Source organism: Ahaetulla prasina, chromosome 10, assembly GCF_028640845.1.
Source record: "Ahaetulla prasina isolate Xishuangbanna chromosome 10, ASM2864084v1, whole genome shotgun sequence".
Taxonomy (NCBI): domain Eukaryota; kingdom Metazoa; phylum Chordata; class Lepidosauria; order Squamata; family Colubridae; genus Ahaetulla; species Ahaetulla prasina.
This window is the reverse complement of record NC_080548.1, coordinates 32,764,215-32,782,761: the sequence shown is the minus strand read 5'-3', so window position 1 is coordinate 32,782,761 and position 18,547 is coordinate 32,764,215. Positions and strand designations below refer to the sequence as shown.

The 18,547-nt window shown below is 45.5% G+C and overlaps 1 protein-coding gene across 4 annotated transcripts; it reads right to left on the bottom strand.

Annotated features, from left to right (window-relative positions):
• Positions 1-567: 567 nt before the first annotated feature.
• Positions 568-18,547, bottom strand: SYNE4 (spectrin repeat containing nuclear envelope family member 4). 4 transcript variants are annotated; one of them, XM_058196379.1, is made up of 14 exons: positions 18,079-18,100; positions 14,602-15,503; positions 14,104-14,364; positions 12,246-12,396; positions 9,177-9,353; positions 7,998-8,135; positions 7,127-7,321; positions 6,528-6,798; positions 5,528-5,604; positions 4,512-4,587; positions 3,608-3,765; positions 2,638-2,787; positions 1,857-1,912; positions 568-1,301 (listed from the first exon to the last, which is right to left on the bottom strand). In XM_058196379.1, exons 3-14 carry the CDS (start codon positions 14,232-14,234, stop codon positions 1,082-1,084), a joined length of 1,800 nt encoding a protein of 599 aa, XP_058052362.1. In that variant the 5' UTR covers positions 14,235-14,364; positions 14,602-15,503; positions 18,079-18,100; the 3' UTR covers positions 568-1,081. The 4 variants fall into 4 exon arrangements, with proteins under 4 accessions (XP_058052362.1, XP_058052360.1, XP_058052364.1 ...); XM_058196377.1 differs by lacking the exon at positions 14,602-15,503 and having other exon boundaries at positions 18,079-18,547; XM_058196381.1 differs by lacking the exon at positions 14,602-15,503 and having other exon boundaries at positions 12,246-12,338; positions 18,079-18,547.

The following is an 18,547-nucleotide window of genomic DNA, read 5'->3' as shown; positions in this document are numbered from 1 at the left end:
CACTTTGCTAAAAAGTCATGTGAACCAGAATATGAGAAGCTAGAGAATGTGATTCCTTGGATGGGCGGTGGATAAATACATTACTGTCAATACTCCGGATTCTTTCTTCTATCCTCTTTGCTGCCACATATTTTGAACAAATAAAGGCACGGTAGTCAGTTTCCATGATTAATTGTTTCTCAAACTTGACAACTTTTAAGGTGTGTGCACTGCAGCTCCCAGAATTCCCTAGTCAGCATGCTCTTGAACTGGAAAAATGGGTGGACTATAATTCCCAGAATCCCCCAGCCAGCATGCTAATGAACTTTAAAGATGTCTGGATTTATCTCCCAGAATTCCCCAGTCATGCAATTCAACTTGAAAAGAGGTGGACTTCAGTTCCCAGAATTCTGGCAGTTGGAAGTCCACTCATTTTAAAGTTGCTGTGGTTGACATACTCCATCCTTGCTTCTTTGGGATCTTTCAGGTACTCGAGAGCTTTCTGGTAGGGGTGGGGTCTTGTTTTGAGGATCAAGTTTGACATTGGTGTCATCTCCTGGATCACCTCTTCTACCAGCCACAACCAACCACATTTCTCTCTTTTTTTTATTAGAAAATAGCAGATGCCAAAGGTATAAAACAGGTAGCCCATGTACAAAAGTACCCATCATCCAAAGCTGGAAGTTACTCAAGATTTGGTAACCCCCACCCAAAATGGATCTCTTCAGAAATCTGCTCAGTCCACAGCAGACCTTGCTGGAGCTTCTTTCTCCAAAGGTCAGTAGATGCCACCTGAGCAGTCATGGCCACAGGTTGATGTCCAGCCTCTTTGCATGGCTAGATGATCTTTGAGGAAAGTCAGCCCCATCTTTACATGGGACTACTCCAAGGTGGCTCTCCAGACCTAAATCCAAGCTACCTTCCCGTAGTTGTAGAGATCTTCCAGATCTCCTGATCTGGAGCTTATCTCTGAGCAAATGTAGGCACAAGGAACACAACTTCTTGAAGTCCAGAAGAAGCCGGTCCAACTCCTAGAAACCCAATTTTTCCTACAGGACTCTCGACTTTGGTTGATTGCAGCGTCCCCTTCCTCCAATCTCCTCTACGTGGGGGGCGGACCCTCGTATTTTAGCATGAGGTGGAAGGATTTGGCAAAGCCGTTGGTCTGGAGGCAGGGGGGCTGGGAGAGGGGCAGGAAAGAGGACTGGCACAGCAACCACACCAGCACCGCGAACGTTGTGGTCAAGAGCAGCCAGAGGACGGAGGCTCTGCAGAGCTTCTGGGGCTGGGCACAGATCTCGGTGGGCAGCTGCAGGTCACATCTGGAGAGAGAAAAGGGAGAGACGGTTTCAATGTTAGATTTCAGATGGGCCACCAAGTACAGATATCCTCAATTTACAATCATTCATTTAGTGGCCGTTCAAAGTTACAACGGCACTGAAAGAGTGCTTGATGATTGTTTTCTCTATGGTCACATGATCAAAATTTGGACGCTTGGCAACTGGATCGTGTTTTTTTACAACTATATTACTAATTTAACAACTGCAGTGACTCACTTAACAACAGTGGCCGGAAAGGTCATAAAATGGGGCAAAACTCACTTAACAGCTTGAGTCTCATCTTAGCAACAGAAATTTTGGGCTTAATTGTGGTCAAAAGTCAAGAATTACCTGTAATCCAATCCCAGGAGTATCCTGCTATCGATATACTCCAGCAACCAGAATGCAGGGACAGACTTCCCGGTTGCATTCGGACAAGACACACCGCCTGGTTGCTAAACTAACCCTTTCCCCCCCCCCCAATTTGTGCAGCACAGTGGCCGAAACAAGCTGAATCCATAGACAATTATTCTCAAAAACTTCTAAAAAGCCACTTACTCTTTCTCAATAGTAACCATAATTTCTGCTGACCGGGAATTTAGCATCTTGGAGATCTAGGAAGAGATTCACAAGAAGGAAACAACATCAAACTTTTTTTTTTTTTTTAAAAAACAGGTTATAAAAGCGGGATTTGCTTTAAAATTTTCCTTTCAAAACACAAGAGAGCCGGTTTGGCTTAGTGGTTAAGGCACCAGGCTAGAAAGTGGGAGATGGTGAGTTCAAGTCCCACCTGAGGCCTGAAAACCAGAAGGGTGACTGTGTGTCAATCACCAGGTGACAGGGAGTTCTAGTGTCTCCTCAGGCATGAAAACCAGCTGGTGACTTTGGCGCGATCACTGGGAGACGATGAGTTCTAGTCCTGCCCTTGGGACGAAAACCAACTGAGTGATATTGAGCCAGCCCCTCTCTTTCTCTCTCAGCCCAACCCACCTCACAGGGTTGTTGTTATGGGGAAAAGAGGAGGAAGAGGATGTGCTGGATATGTTCACCGCCTTGAATTATTTGTAAAAATACTGAAGACAGGATACCAACAAATGAATAATAATAAAAGAGATGGTAGAACCGGTTGGGCTGCTGAATTTTGAGGCATTCACCTCCTTCATGGGAGCTGACCGTGAGGGAGGAGAAGGCGCTTTTGACATGCTCAGGAGATCCTTGCCAATGGCTTCTGTGATCTCCCAGCCAGATCTTGCCCACATTCACTTATGTTTCATTTCTGATTTGTCGCTGACGTCGTGGATCCCACAGGCTTTTGGCCATAAACATGGTGTGGTCTTACCCGTTGCCCCTTCTCCGACTGGCTGGGGATGAGGTTCTGTTTGCCTTTTTTCCTGGACCATCGGTGGACCTTCTTCCCCCTCATCTGAATTTGCAGAGGCAGCTGCAGCTCCTTGGCCAGTGGGAGCGCATCCACATGGGTTACGGAGTCCTGAAAAACGGAAGAAGAGAAGCAGCGTAGCAGAAGTGAAGTGTTGGAAGACCAGAGATTCCATTCAGCCCTCACCTTTCCTTCTCACCTGGAAGGTGAACGATGGCAGGAGGAAAAAGACCCACCATAAAACCTTGTAAAAGGCCAACCACCCCAACTGTTTCAGACGTATAAGAGGGGGTGATGGACTAACAAGTGTTGTTTTGGTCTCCGCTGCTCCCTGGTGGGTTGCCCACTGGATTCCCACAGCTTCTCCGCAGGACCCTTGTCAGAAAAAACTATGCCCCCACCAACTTTCCAATAACCCCCAGCGCCTGCCAGGATCTCTCCAAGCTTCAGAGCTTTTGCCAGGTGGGACCATCTGCGTGCAAAACCTCTCGGCTTTCATTCAGTGGACCTCAAACCAGCCCCGGCGAGGATTTTACCTGTTAGCTGATTTTTGCATGATATAGATTGATTTAATTGCTGTAGGCTAATTTTAGCCCATAAATAATGTACTGGGTTTATTTTTATTTATTTATTTATTTTATTTGCATTTATATCCCGCCCTTCTCCGAAGACTCAGGGCGGCTTACACTATGTCAAGCAATAGTCTTCATCCATTTGTATATTTATATACAAAGTCAACTTATTGCCCCCAACAATCTGGATCCTCATTTTACCTACAGACAGATTTATTCCTTTTTTTTTGGTAGTTTTTTTAAAAAGCTTATATATAAGGTAATCCTCCACTTATGGCCACAATTGAGCCCCGAATTTCAGTCGCTAAGCGACTGAACCTTGCAAGTTCTGACTCTGCTTCCCTTGATGAATAGCGTACCTCTTTGATCTCCGGAGGGATTCCCATTTGGATCTGGCAGTTCTGGTCCAGCCAGGTCTCAATGCGTTTGGGATCAAACCCCGTGGCTTTGAGGGGTGGGCAGCAGACCCCTGTCCTGGGCAGCTGAGCAGCTCCTGGCTCCTGGTGGGCGGGATGTCCTACCCAAAGGAACGACAAAGTGGAAAGGAGCCCCAAAATGAAATTTTTGACCTGCAAGCCAAAGAAACTTCAGCAACTGTCAGAAAAATAAACTTGTTTAAGCTTTTTAAAAGCAATTTCCACCTCCAGATACAGCAGGATCACACTGTTGGCTGTGGAGGATGGATGCTGTGATCCCAGCGGAACCGGAAGATGCCCAGTTGGCTCTAATTCAGAGTCATCTTATAGGGCAGATTGGCAGCATAAAAAAATTAATGAATATCTATCAATCAATAAATAAACCAGTAGCTTTCAAAGGCACGTCGGCAAAAACTATGGGCTAGTGGCATTTCTAAATGGAGGAAACAGCACAGGGTGTCCTCATTTAGTGACCGCCACCTTTCAGAGTGACACTCGTAACTTTGCAACTTTGCAACTTGCATGCGCAGAGTGTATTTGATGGCATTCTGGTGGGAGGGCAGAGCCTCCTGCCACCGCTACTACCGGTTCGCCCAGTAGCAACCAACCACTGTTGTAGGAGCTTCGCAAGTCTGTGTAAAGCGAAGGAAAATTTGAAGGCAGATCTTTAAGCACCATCGTGGCTTCCTTTAGTGATTGCTTTGCTTAACGACTGGCTGGTTCCTATTGTGGTCACTAAAGGAGGAATGGGTCAACGGCTAACAACATGCCGACTTTCTCAAGAACACGGAACCAACCAGGGACTTAAATGTAAAAGTACCTTTTAAAAGGAAAATCCTCAACTCACCCAAAACATCTGTTTCCATTGGATGGGCCCCCGGGCAGCTGCAGGGCTCCCCCTCCTCTGGGAAACTGCTCTGCACCTGCACAATCAGCAGAGAACAGAGAACACACGCCAAGGACACGCTTAGAAAAGGGCGCCTGGATCTCCTCCCCGCCCCCCCCCCCCCCGCCACACAACCCACAAAAGTTCTTCCCAACTGGACAGTTTGTTTGCAGGAGGTCCTCAAGTTACAACCACAATGGAGCCTAATATTTCTGTGGCTAAGCAAGACAGTTATTCAGTGAGTTTTGACCCATTTAATGACCTTGCTTGCCGCAGTTGTTAAGTGAATCACTGCCCTGGATTGATGGATGGATTGATTGATTAGAGTTGCATTGCAATTGCAGGAAAGGGGCCCCTGCTAGGAATGATGTTGTAACCTGCCCAGAGGATGTGAGTTGGGTAGCTCTGTAAATTTATTTCACAAATAAATAATAAAGGCAGGTGGTCCTCAACTTACAACCACAATTTCTGTTGCTGAGTGAGGCATTTGTTAAGTGAGTTTTGTCCCACTTCATGACCTTTTCTGCCAATGTTGTTAAGTGAATCACTGCAGCTGTTAAGTTAGTATCCCGGTTGTTAAGTGAATCTGGCTTCCCCACTGACGTTGTTTGGGAGAAGATCACAAAAGGGGATCACGTGACCCAGGGACACTGCGACCGTCATAAAGAGGAGTCAACTGTCAAGGGTCCCAGTGTGAATCACGTGATCCTGGGGACGTTGCAAGGGCCATAAGTGTGAAAAATGATCCTAAGTCATTTTTTTCAGTGCCGTTGTAACTTTGAATGGTCACTAAATGAACTCTTGTAAATCGAGAACTACCTGTAAGCAGACTATTGGTCAAAGGAAGCCTCCCCTATCCGTGGCAGTCTACCTGGCCAACCTAGAACATTTCTTCCGCAAAGCAACATCTGGTCAGTCTGATTCGTTTCCACCACCGCCCCCCCCCCCCAAATTCCTCCTTTTCCTCCGATACCCACCGAAAATTCTTCCGTTCTGCCCCAGCTCCAGCGCCAAGAACGGCTCCTTCGCCGAAGATGGTCCCCCCGGCCGAAGCCTACGAGACAGAAAAAAATTCTCTTTTCTCCCCCCCCAATTTATGGGGAGGGGACATAACCGAAGACCTTTGGGGCTCTGCAATGAAAACACAGAAATGGGTGCTTGATAGACGGGGAGAAATCATCCAATCTTATTCTCTCTATTCTATATCAAAGTAAAAGGACAGAGAGAGAGACTGCCATTGAGCCCAAAATTTATGTCGCTAAAGAAGACCGTTGTTAAGTGGATTTTGCATCATTTCACGACCTTCCTTGCCACCGTTGTTAAGTGAATCACTGCCGTTGTTAAGTTAGAACAGGTAGACCTTGACCTACAACCGTTTGTTTAGTGACCGTCCGATGCTACAACAGCGCTGAAAAATGTGACTTCTGTTCTTCACACTTACGACCTTTGAGGCGTCAAATGATCATGGGATCAAAATTCAGAGGCTTGGCCACTGACTCACATTTATGACGGCCGCAGTGTCCCGGGGTGGGTGGGGGGGGTCATGCGATCCCGTTTTGCAACCTGCTCACAAGCAACGTCAATAGAGAAGCCAGATTCCCTTAACAACTGCGGGAAGAATGGTCGTGAAATGGGGCCAAACACACTTAGCAAAGGAAATCTGGGACTCACTGGTGGTTGTAAGTCGAGGACTACCTGTAACACGGTCGTTAAGTGAATCTGGCCTCCCCATTGGCTTTGCTCGTGAGAAGGTCGCAAAAACTGATCACCGGGACACGGCAACCGTCGTAAGTCCATGCCAGTTGCCAAGCCTCTGACTCTTGGTCATGTGACCACAGGGACGCTGCAACGGTCATAAGTGTGAAAAACTAAAAAAAGTGGGACACTTTTTTTAGTGCCGTTGTAACTTTGAACCGGTTGTAATCGTGGCCTACCTGCGTAGAACAGGTGTACCTGGTTCTCCTGGCCCCCACCTACCCATGACGGCACTGTAATACGACGAATCTTCATCCTGCGAGGTGGACCCCCCCACGTCCACCGAGGGGTCCCACTCCAGATCTGCAGCCGAGGAGCCCCCGATGGGAACCCTGCAACACTGGACTGGTTGCGGGGTGGAGTGGCCCCAAAGAGCCTCAGGAGTCAGGGCAGCGGATTCAGGGTCCCCCGTGCGAAATCCCAGCGATCCTTCCGTGAAGCAGTCCGACTCCACGTCGCTGTCTCGCTCTGACTCCCACTGGTCCTCGAAGACCTGGAGACAGGATGGACATGTGCAGACAACGGCCTCGACCTCCGTGGGAAAAAACCATCTGGGCACGTGGGAATGCTCCCCGGTTAAACTCCCTTGTGGAGACCCAGAACTGGAGGCAAGATTCCAAGTGTGGTCTTACCAATGCAAGAAGGAGGAGAAGCAGAAGGAGGAGGAGGAGGAGGAGGAGGAGGAGGAGGAGGAGAAGAGGAGGAGGAAGAGGAGGAGGAGGAGGAAGAAGAGGAGGAGGAGGAAGAGGAGGAGGAGGGGAAAAAGAAAAAGAAGGAGGAGGAGGAGAAGACATAGACTTCACATGAGATGCTTGACGTACCAGCCGCATGCTGACCAGGCGCCGCTGAAACTGAAACACCCTTGACAAGACCGTTTGGTGGAACCCGATCAGCTCCTTCAGGTCTTCCTCCAAGATCTCAGCATCCTCCGGTTGGCTCTTCTGGATCAAATTCTCAGCGCAGACCACGAGATGATCGATGTGTTCCGTGTTGGTCTGGACATCTTGCTGGAATGCCTGGACATCAAGGAGAGAGAGCAAAGAAGGGCAGGACCCGGATCAAGTTTCTGCATGGACATCTTCACCTCATCCATGCCCTTTGCTGGGCCCCTCAAACCCCACCCTGAATTTGGGAGTCAGCAAATGGGAGAAGCCACTTTACCCTTTGTTCAATGCCAACTTCCTAGTCCTCATGATTGTTGGTGCCTGGGTGCAGCTTCCTTTAGTCTAAAATCAGTGTTTCTCAACCTTGAAGATGGGTGGACTTTCAATTTTGAGATTCTGGAAAGCTGACTGGGCAATTCTGGGAGTTGAAAGTCCACTCATCTTCAAGTGGCCAAGGTTGAGGAACACTGCTCTAGAGTAGAAGCTACTAAAGGTAGTGAACTCCTGTGAGTTTTGGCTGAGGAATTCTGGGAGCTGAAGTCCACATCTCTTAAAGTTGGTGAGATGGAGACTCGCTGGTCTAAACTCTATAGACCTTTGCTGGATGCTGACAAAATAACTCAGAAACATCTCAGGGTATTTTGCCTCCAGAGCTAGAAAATCCTCCGAAGGATGCCAAATCCCAGGTAAGGATTCCAGTCCAGATCTTAGAAAAATTGGATGAACCTTTAGGAAAAAATCAGGAACCAGCAAAGGTGAGCAGAGAAGCACCTGATTATCTTTCCGATGGACACAGAATCCATTTTACCTGCAGCTGTATCATTTTCTCCAGTGATGTCCCTCCGGAGAAGTGCTCGACGTTGGTCAGCCGCAAGTCCAGTTCCATCAGCCGCACCTGGATGGTCTCCTTCTTCAGTCCAAACTCCTCCCATTGGTTGACAAAATGCTGAGGGAGAATCCAGAGTGGATGAAAACATGAGGCTCCTCATCCTCACAGCCGAGAAGAGAAGGAAGAGAACCTTTGTAGCTCAGGGTTGAACTGTGCGGTCCTGGGTGCTCTCTAAGCTTGACTGCTTTCTTGCAGGCATTTCATGACCCAACTAGGTAACATCATCAGTGCTAGACGGGAGGAGGGGGAGGAGGAGGAAGAAGAAGAAGACGGGGGGGGGGTCTTTGGTGCTCTCTAAGCTTGACTGCTTTCTTGCAGGCGTTTCATGACCCAACTAGGTAACATCATCAGTGCTGGAAGGAAATTACGGGACCGCCTGCTGTTACCACATGCCTCCCACCGGCCCGTGCGCTCTCACAGAGAGGGTCTTCTCAGGGTGCCGTCCGCCAGGCAGTGTCGGCTGGCGGCCCCCAGGGGAAGGGCCTTCTCTGTGGGAGCACCTACCCTCTGGAACAAACTTCCCCCCGGTTTACGCCAATTACCTGACCTTCGGACCTTTTGCCGGGAACTGAAAACTTATTTATTCATTCAAGCGGGACTGGCCTGATTTTTTAATTGCTACATTTTTAAATTCTTAAATTTTAAATTTTAATTGCATTTTATTGGGTATTTTATATGGTCAATTTGGACGGTTTTAATTTCGGCCTTTATGGAATAAGTTTTTTTAATTGTTATTTTAGGGTGTATATAAATTGTTTTAATGCAGGCTGTACACCGCCCTGAGTCCTTCGGGAGAAGGGCGGTATAAAAGTTTAATTAAATAAATAAAATAAAAATAAATAAAATGTATATCAGCCGAGAGCAATCTCCTCTCCTTCTAGCACTGATGATGTTCCCCAGTTGGGTTGTGAAACATCTGCAAAAAACCACCAAGTTCACCGAGCACCAAGCACCCCACAGAGACACCTAAGGTTTGGTGGGGAGCACCATCACCAAGGGCTGTCCAAATATGACCCCCAATCCAGAGCTGGCTGGGACCAACCCACGGCACCAAAGGGACCCTCCCTCTCTTCCCACTCAAGGCTTGGCCAAGCTCACCTGGAGCCTCCTGGAAACAGCAGCCGCTCGAGTCTGCAATTCCTCCCAGCGCCAGTTGACCTCCTGCACGGAGGACTTCAGGCATGGACCGATGTTCCCCATCCACACCAGCTGGCGGTACTGCCGGTTCAAGGACTCCAAAGACCATACTTTCTCCGAGATGTCCTTCTGCAATGCCTGGGCGGGGAATCCCAGAAGAGTTCAGATCAGAAGCATGGAAGAGTTTGCGTAAACATGGCTGGTTGGGCCCCTGGGAATTTAGTTCAAACTTTCTAGTTCATATCACTTCTGCATCGCTTGTCCACCAACCTGCCAGGTTTGGCACAAAGAAACGATCTATTGATTTATTTAACATATGACAATGGGAACAATTAACCAGTGGAACAGCTTGCCACCAGAAATATTGTGTTGTGGTCCGCCAGCAGCCTGTGGAGCTGGCAACTGAGTCAGACAGTGATGAGGCCTGTCTGTCCTGGAGGCTGGGGAAGGCCCAGATGAGGGCTCTGCATCGGAGGCAGAGGTGGGGCCAGGGCCATCGGGGAGTGAGGTGCGGACTCCAGAGCCTCCAGAGGTTGAAAGTAGTGAGGCAGAGGAACAGAGGAGGTGCCTGTTCTTAATGCACGCATGAGAAGAGCTGCCAGAAGGCAAGAGCAGCTCAAGCAAAGAGGACGACTCGGGAGTAGGGCCAAGAGATGATTGGCCCCTCCCATAAGGCTTAAAAGAACAGCAACAGTGTTTGGGCTCTTTGCCGGAAAGCAATGTTGATAGCTTCGTCTTGCTGCATTTGTTTTGTATGTATCTGTGTCTTCTGAACGTTTGCCAAGAAAGGCCTTTGGCAGTTTGCCTAATTGGACCAAGGTTTGTGATAGGACTGAGGAATTCGTGTTGGGAGGAATTTGCTTTAATTTGAGTTGAACGATGCTGGGAATGAAGTAATTCTCAGCTTTTCGAATAAAGTTTGTTTGTTTTTACACTGACTGAGTTTCCAACTACATATTGGGTGCTCCACCCTGGAGGTTTTCAAGAAGAGTTTGGACAGCCATTTGTCTGGAATTGTACAGGCAGTCCTCGACTTATGACCACAATTGAGCCCAAAATTTCTGTGGCTAAATGAGACATTTAGCCAACAATGAGACATTGTTAAGTGAGTTTTGCTCCATTTTTACAACTTTTCTTGCCGCTGTTGTTAAGTGGACCTGGCTTCCCTGTTAACTTTGCTTGCCAGAAGGTTGCAAAACGGGATCACATGACCTTGGGACACAATGGTCGTAGGTACGAGTCGTAAGCAACGGTCATAAGTATGAGTCAGCTGCCAAGCATCTGAATTTTTGATTACATGATCGTGGGGCTTTTTTACAAAGTGTGAAAAGCGGTCATAAGTCACCTTTTTCAGTGCTGTTGTAACTTTGAACGGTCACTAAATGAACTGTTATAAGTCAAGGACTACCTTATAGGGCAGTATGTCCAACTAGGAGGTATCCAACCTTGGGAACTTTAAGACATGTGGATGTCAACTCCCAGAATTCCCCAGCCAGCATCTTACCACCTGGAAATTCTGGGCAGCTTTCAACATTAAAGGATAAAATAATATAAATGCCAATATTACAAAAGTATAAATATACAAAGTTAGCCTGGTATTCTTCAACTGTGTCCATTTTATTCTGGGAGTTGAAGTCCACAAGTCTTAAAAGTTCCCAGATTGGACCCTTCCTAGTACAGGGTCCCCCGCTCGAGCAAGGGGTTGGACTAGAAGACCTCAAAGGTCCCTTGCAACCTCGTTCTCCTATTTCTATCTCTGGGGCCCTTGGTTTGCAGCCTCTTTCTTGCATTTTGATTCAGATTTCACGCCTCGCCAGACACATTCAGAGCAGGGAACACAAAGCTGCCTCTGTGACTCTCCACAAAGGTGTACACAGGCCTCTCAATGCCATGTTTGTTTGCTGTGACTTTTGGCTCCTTGTGATTTTTGGCCATCAAAAGAGCTCCGTTTATCTCGGGGATCTCTGCAGATCCGGAGAGCTACCCAACCCTTCCTCGCCAGGGAGAAAGGGGAGCCTGTAAATTTATTCCATTTATTGATTCAATTGATACACAGGCACAAACCCCTTTTTTCTCGCTCCCTTCCCTTCATTTCCTATTTCTGCTCAGTTTTTTCCTTTCTATTTTATATCATAAAACAAATTTTAAAAAATTGAGATGAATTTATACAGCCGCCCCTCTCAAACGAATGACCTGTGTAGCTAACAACAAATGTTAAAATACTACCAGTAACAATGTAATTATAGGTCGTCCTCAACTTACAACAGTTCACTTAGTGACCATTCAAAGTTACAACAGCAGTGACAAAAGCAACTTATGACCATTTTTCACAGTTAACCACCTTCTAGCACTGATGATGCAGCAACCTTAACTTACCAAGTGCAATGATTCACTTAACAACCATGTCCAGAATGGTCGTAAAAGGGGGCAAAACTCACTTAACCGATGTCTTCCTTAACCACAGAAATTTTGGGCTCAATTGTGGCTGTAAGTCGAGGACTTCCAGTATTTTTTTAAAAATATTGTTATTTTTAAAAAAAATATGTGATTTAAAAATATATATTTAGTTTGTAAAAGGTTTTTAAAATGTGTTTAATTTTAAAAAAGGGTTTTAAACCCTATTTTAAATTTTAAAAAGATACTTAACACTTAACTTCAAAAACCATTTTAGAAATACATTTTCTTTTTAAAAGTATTTTTAAAATATTGTTATTTTTAAAAAAAATATGTGATTTAAAAATATATATTTAGTTTGTAAAAGGTTTTTAAAATGTGTTTAATTTTAAAAAAGGGTTTTAAACCCTATTTTAAATTTTAAAAAGATACTTAACACTTAACTTCAAAAACCATTTTAGAAATACATTTTCTTTTTAAAAGTATTTTTTTTTTAAAAAAAGATGTATTTTTGATTTTGATCAACAGAAAGACTGAAAAAGGCAAAGCATATGAACAAGTCAGCTTGTGATGAGATGGGCAGCAAACAAATTTCATAAATAACATAAAATCCAGAAGAAGCTGAATTCTGCTCACCTGGAACCTTTGCAGTTCTTGTTTGGAGCCAGCGAGGGACACCTGGGAGGACCTGGGAGACGCGGCCACCGTCTCAGCCGCCTGGAGCCAGTCCTGGAAGCGGAAGACACCGTCCTGGAGGGTCTTCTGGAGGGTCCACGCCTCCTCCTCCCTGAGGGCAGGGCAGGGCAGGGCATGAAAGACCGAGATGGGTACCCCCCACCCCCACCCCCACCCAGCCCCCATTCTTTCTTCCCTTCTGAATGGAAAAGGACTCAGTGTTTCCTGCCTGGGAAAGCAGACGCACGTGGCTCATGAACATCGGTCCAGCAACAGGGGTGGCTCTTAAAAGATGCCCTTCTCCAAGGGGAAGATGGCTCAGTAAAGGAAAAGCACGCAGAGACAAGGACTATCTAGCTAGCTATCTTTCTCTCTCTCTATCTACTCCATCCATCCATCCATCCATCCATCCATATATCTATCTTTATTATCTAGCTATCTAGCTATCATCTAGCTATCATCTATTTATCTCTTTCACTCTCTCTATCCACTATCCATCCATCCATTCAGCCATCCATCTATTCATCCATCCATCCATCCATCCATATCTATCTATCTATCTATCTATCTATCTATCTATCTATCTATCTATCTATCTATCTATCTATCTATCATCTAGCTATCTATCTAACATCTAGCTATCATCTAGCTATCATATTGCTATCTTGTTATCATCTATTTATCTCTTTCTCTTTCTCTCCACTCTATCCATCCATCCATCCATCCATATATCTATCTTTATTATCTAGCTATCTAGCTATCTATCATCTAGCTATCATCTATTTATCTCTTTCACTCTCTCTATCCACTATCCACTATCCATCCATCCATTCAGCCATCCATCTATTCATCCATCCATCCATCCATCCATCCATATCTATCTATCTATCTATCTATCTATCTATCTATCTATCTCTATCTATCTATCTATCTAACATCTATCTATCTATCTAACATCTATCTTATCATCTAGCTATCATATTGCTATCTCATTATCATCTATTTATCTCTTTCTCTTTTTCTCTCTCTCCACTCTATCCATCCATCCATCCAGCCATCCAGCCATCTATCTACCTACCTACCTATCTTGTTATTATCTAGCTATCTAGGTATCATCTAGCTATCATCTATTTAGCTCTCTCTATTTGTCTATCCACTCTTATCTATATCTATCTATCTATCTGTTTAGCTATCATCCATCCATCCATCCATCTCTCTCTCTCTCCTCTCCAGGTATTTCCTCCATGCTCTGTCCGCTCAGTATGAAACTTGGCTGATGGATGTGTTGTGCAGGCATAAACCTAGAAAGCCTTGCTGCTCTTTCTAGCACAATTAATTTCATGCACTGCATTTTATTATAGCCACGCACTCCAACAATTCTGGATGGTTTACACAATCCAATCCAAGATAAAATAATTAAAAACATAAATAAAATCAGACAGCCTGGACTGAAAACAGGTAATAAAACACTGTGGGCAGCCCTTCCCATCAAAAAAAGCATATTAAGCCCAGCCTTGGATCTAAAGCCGGGTTTTAGGAGCTTTTCAGAACCCCCAAATCAATTCCTTTCTACGACTGTTGCACATTCTATGCCTGCTTACTCTCTTACAATCCCTTTCTCTCCAATGAATATAAACACAAACATTAATTCCCTTCTTGCTAAGCTAATTCCCAAGGGCAGAGGAGTGAAGAAATGGAAAGCACCACTGCAGTCATGTGATTTTTCCATTTAGTGACCGCTTCATTTAACAACTGTCGGTTCCAATTGTGGTCATTAAACAAGGACTACTTGTTCTCCTAAGAAGCTCATTCCCCTCACCTGATCCGTTTCTCTACAGTCACCATGCAAAGGTTGCAAGCAGTATTTACTGGCGTCATCGGCTCCCCAGACCATCTGTGGCATCTCCGCTTATCCGGGAAAAGGTCAAAGTTCACAGCTCTTCCCTGCATCCCAAATGTTGGTTTCCCAAAACTCCCCTGGAGGTGGAGAAAACCCCAAATGCCTCCGGTTTGCTCCCACTGGCTTCAAAGAAGGCAAAATCCTCTTGCCAGCCTTATCTGGAGAATCCTGTTCAGACTTCTAGAAAACAAAAGGAAGGAAGGAAGGAAGGAAGGAAGGAAGGAAGGAAGGAAGGAAGGAAGGAAGGAAGGAAGGAAGGAAGGAAGGAAGGAAGGAAGGAAGGAAGGAAGGAAAGAAAGAAAGAAAGAAAGAAAGAAAGAAAGAAGAAGCCAGCGTCAGAAGAAGCAGGCTTTTTCAGGCAGACTTTGACAATATATATCGATTTTTAGCATTTTGCCCTCCAAATGATTCACGCACCAACTTGGCTAAAGTTTCGATCCATGCTAAAGAGGTGATTATTCCCTTTGCAATTAGAGATCCCGGAATACCTGTTTTTATTGCCTCTGATCTGCTTTATGGCATGCAAATCTACTTTTAATTTTGCACAGCCTTGAAGGCGCACGGCGCTGAATGAATAAATAACAGCAGTCACAACATGGGTGTGCACAGACTGCATTTATTTAACACAGCACATCAGGCACGTGCCAAGTGTATTTATATAACTACAGCTCATCTGGCTCCAGGGGAGAACAGCCACATCCTTTACAAAGGTGTGTGCAAACATTTTTCTTTCTTTCCTGACTTCTTCGGTTTATAATTTATGTTCAGGGTTTGTTCCCTGTATGTATGCTTTTGTTTATGCATGAAAAATAGCCCCACATTTTTGCAAACCCTTATTTTTTCCCAAAAAATTCCATCTCCCTCCCACTGCTGTTATTGTTATCATCATCATCATCATTATCATCGACATCAAAATGAACTTTGGACTTGAAAAATCTGCTATATTATCCATGCAGCAAGGAAAAATGGAAAAAACAGAAGGAATAGAACTGGGAAATGGAAACATAGTAAAAGCATTAGCAAAGGATGATGGTTACAAATACCTAGGCAAATTGGAAGCAGATAACATTTTGAATGGAAAAGTCAAAGAGTCAATGCAAAAGGAATACATCAGGAGGGTCCGCAAAATATTAAAATCAAAGCTGAATGCTGGAAACATAATTAAAGGCATTCATACATGGGCAGTTCCAGTGATACGCTACTCAGTTGGAATCATCAACTGGATTTTGGCTGAACTGGAAAACTTGGACCGGAAAACACGGAAACTTTTGAATATGTACCATGCTTTACATCCACGAAGTGACATCGACAGGTTGTACCTGCCAAGAAAAATAGGGGGCAGAGGGCTATTGCAAATCCATCAAACTGTGGAAGAAGAAAAACGAAGTTTGAATGATTATGTGAACCAAAGTACAGAAAAATTGCTGCAGGATGTAAAAACAGAGAACATTATAAAAACAACAGAAACAAAGGCAGAATATAAGGAAAAACAGCTGGATGACAGATTAAATAGATGGAAATCCAAAGCTTTGCATGGACAGCACTTGAAAAACATTGAAGAAAAATGTGATGACAACTTTACATGGGCATGGCTTAAGATGGGAACCATCAGGAAAGAAACAGAAGGTTTAATATTCGCTACTCAAGAACAAGCACTACAAACTAATGCCATGAAAGCAAAGATACAAAAATCCACTGACAATCCACACTGCCAACAACAAAGTCGAAACTATTTCACATTTAATATGTGAATGCAGCAAAATCGCACAAACTGATTACAAAGCTAGACACGACCGAATTGCTAAATTAATCCACTGGTCATTATGTAAAAAATACAACTTATGTAAAAAAAATACACAAATGGAAGTAGAATGACTTGGGTGCAATCCTTGGTTGTGCTCAGATTAGTCTGAGTTGCAGGGGGATTTGAGCTGGTGAGCTGCACTGCTGCTGTTTGGCTTCATGTTCGTGGTCGTGCTACATCTTCGTAGTGGGTGTCAGTCTGCTGCATGTATGGATTGGAGGGGTTTGAAATGGCTAATGTTGCAGCTGCGGTCTGGCTTCTGGTCCTTGGTCGTGCTTCCTGATCAGTGTGGGTTTGGGTCTGCTTTCTGGGTGGATGTGTGGTGGTGACATCCTGTGTGGACCTCGTGAGTGTGGGTCTGGTGTCATTCCTTGTGTTAAGGACTCGTTTGTCAATAAGACTAATCTGAGCACAACCAAGCCCCCACCCAAACAGGACACACCCCCAGCCAATCAGAGCACAAAAAAAACCCCATCCAATCAGAGCACAGCCAAGCTCCCACCCAATCAGTTCAAACCCCCACTAGCAGTTAAAAAGGAAGAAACAGCTGCAATCACACATTGCTCCCAGAAGCACGAAGCTGAAGCCTGAAGATGACGAATGAGACTTCGTCGAAACGTCGCCAAGACACTTCCAATTTTGCGTGGGAGAAAACCCGAATAACCAAAGACCTATATATAAGCATATATATATATAAGCATAAGCATGCAACAACCATATTAATTGGATATAATGAAAGGAAACAATAGAACAGGAACGGTAGGCACGCTTGTGCTCTTATGCATGCCCCTTACAGACCTCTTAGGAATGGGGTGAGGTCAATGGTAGATAGTTTTGGTTGAAGCTTTTGAGATTTTGGGAAGAGACCACAAAGTCAGGTAGTGTATTCCAAGTATTAATAACTCTGTTACAGAAGTCATATTTTCTGCAATCAAGATTGAAGCGGTTAACATTGAGTTTAAATCTATTGTTTGCTCTTGTATTATTGCGATTGAAGCTGAAGTAGTCTTCAACAGGAAGGACATTGCAGTAGATGATTCTATGAGTTAAACACAGGTTCTGTCGAAGGCGGCGGCGTTCTAAGTTTTCTAAATTCAAGATTTCAAGTCTGGTGGCATAAGGTATTTTGTTGTATTCAGAGGAATTTACCCAGGAAAGGGAAAGGGAAAGGGAAAGGAGGAGTAAAAAAGGAAGGAAGGAAGGAAGGAAGGAAGGAAGGAAGGAAGGAAGGAAGGAAGGAAGGAAGGAAGGAAGGAAGGAAGGAAGGAGAAGCAAAGGAAGGAATATAGAGAGAATGGGTGAATGAATGGATGGAGGGAGGGAGGAAGGAAATGAAAAGAAAGGAAGGAAGAAGGGAAGCCTTTCTCCCAATTTATCCAACTGCTTTTATAATTAGGAAATTCTCCTTAACTTTCCACTGGAATCATCCTTTCTCTAATGTCTATTACTGCACCCCTCAGCAGCCTCTGAGCGTGTACAGAGCGCACCTTGCCTACCTCTGAGCAACCTGTCCATCTCCTGCTGGGGCATTTTTTCCCAAGTCCCTGAAAGTACCAGACGCCCCTGAATCACACGGCCATCCTTGCTAAAAGTCCACCTTTCATTCAGCCCTGCCTTTTCCCAAGCCTGAGCCCTGTGACCCACCAGCCTTCAAAGAAAAATACTTATTTTTACTGATATATCACCTTTAGAAACCGCCCGTCCCCTTCCCGGAGCATGCTTGTGCGTGCGCGCGCGTGTGTGTGTGTGTGTGTGTGTGTGTGTGTGTGAGAGAGAGAGAGAGAGAGAGAGAGAGAATTCCAGTCCCTCTTAGCGTGTCCATCAATCACCTGTCATTTCAACCTGCAGCCCCGCCTTGCACAGATCATCGAGACAAGCAGGTTGAATTTTCACGGCGCTCAATTTTCAGTCCTGCAGCTTTTGCAAACTCACTCCCACGACCAAAAGAACCCGCGTGGGAGAAAAGGGCTGGCACCGAGACTTTGCAACCTCCCTGGCAGGTTGCTGCCCCCCCCCAAGGCTCAGAGGGGACCCCAACTTCAGGCAGCGCAGCAATTCCTCCCTCCCCGAAAGAGAAACTCCGAATCTACCTGCCATCCAGAAGCCAGGATCCTCTCTCTGAGCTGCTGCATTTCCCCTGCCTGTCAATCATTAAACGGGTGACAAACAAGGACCGGGACAGAGAGCGCCATCCTCTTCCTCCTTGGCCAACGTGACGGAAAACAGGTGTGCAAATGCCCAGCACAGGCTTGGCGGGGGAAACCTGAAAAAAAAAACCCTGCCCAGGTTTGCTTCTTCTGCTCTTCAAGCAGAGAGCGGCTCTCCAGCTCACCTGCGCCAGGAAGGCAAGCAGGGAGGGTTGGCAGGTAACTCGATTCTCTTGGGGCGAAAGGACCTGGCCCAACCCATTTCCAGCTCTGGGTGGCAGCTGCTTCTCCGGCAGGGCACGGTGCCAAAGTCACATATGCCACCTGCCGTTTTCCAAGCCCGGTGGGGCTGGACAGGTGAGTGCCCCACCCAGGGAAGGGAGGTTCGTTGAACGTAAGAACATAGAACATA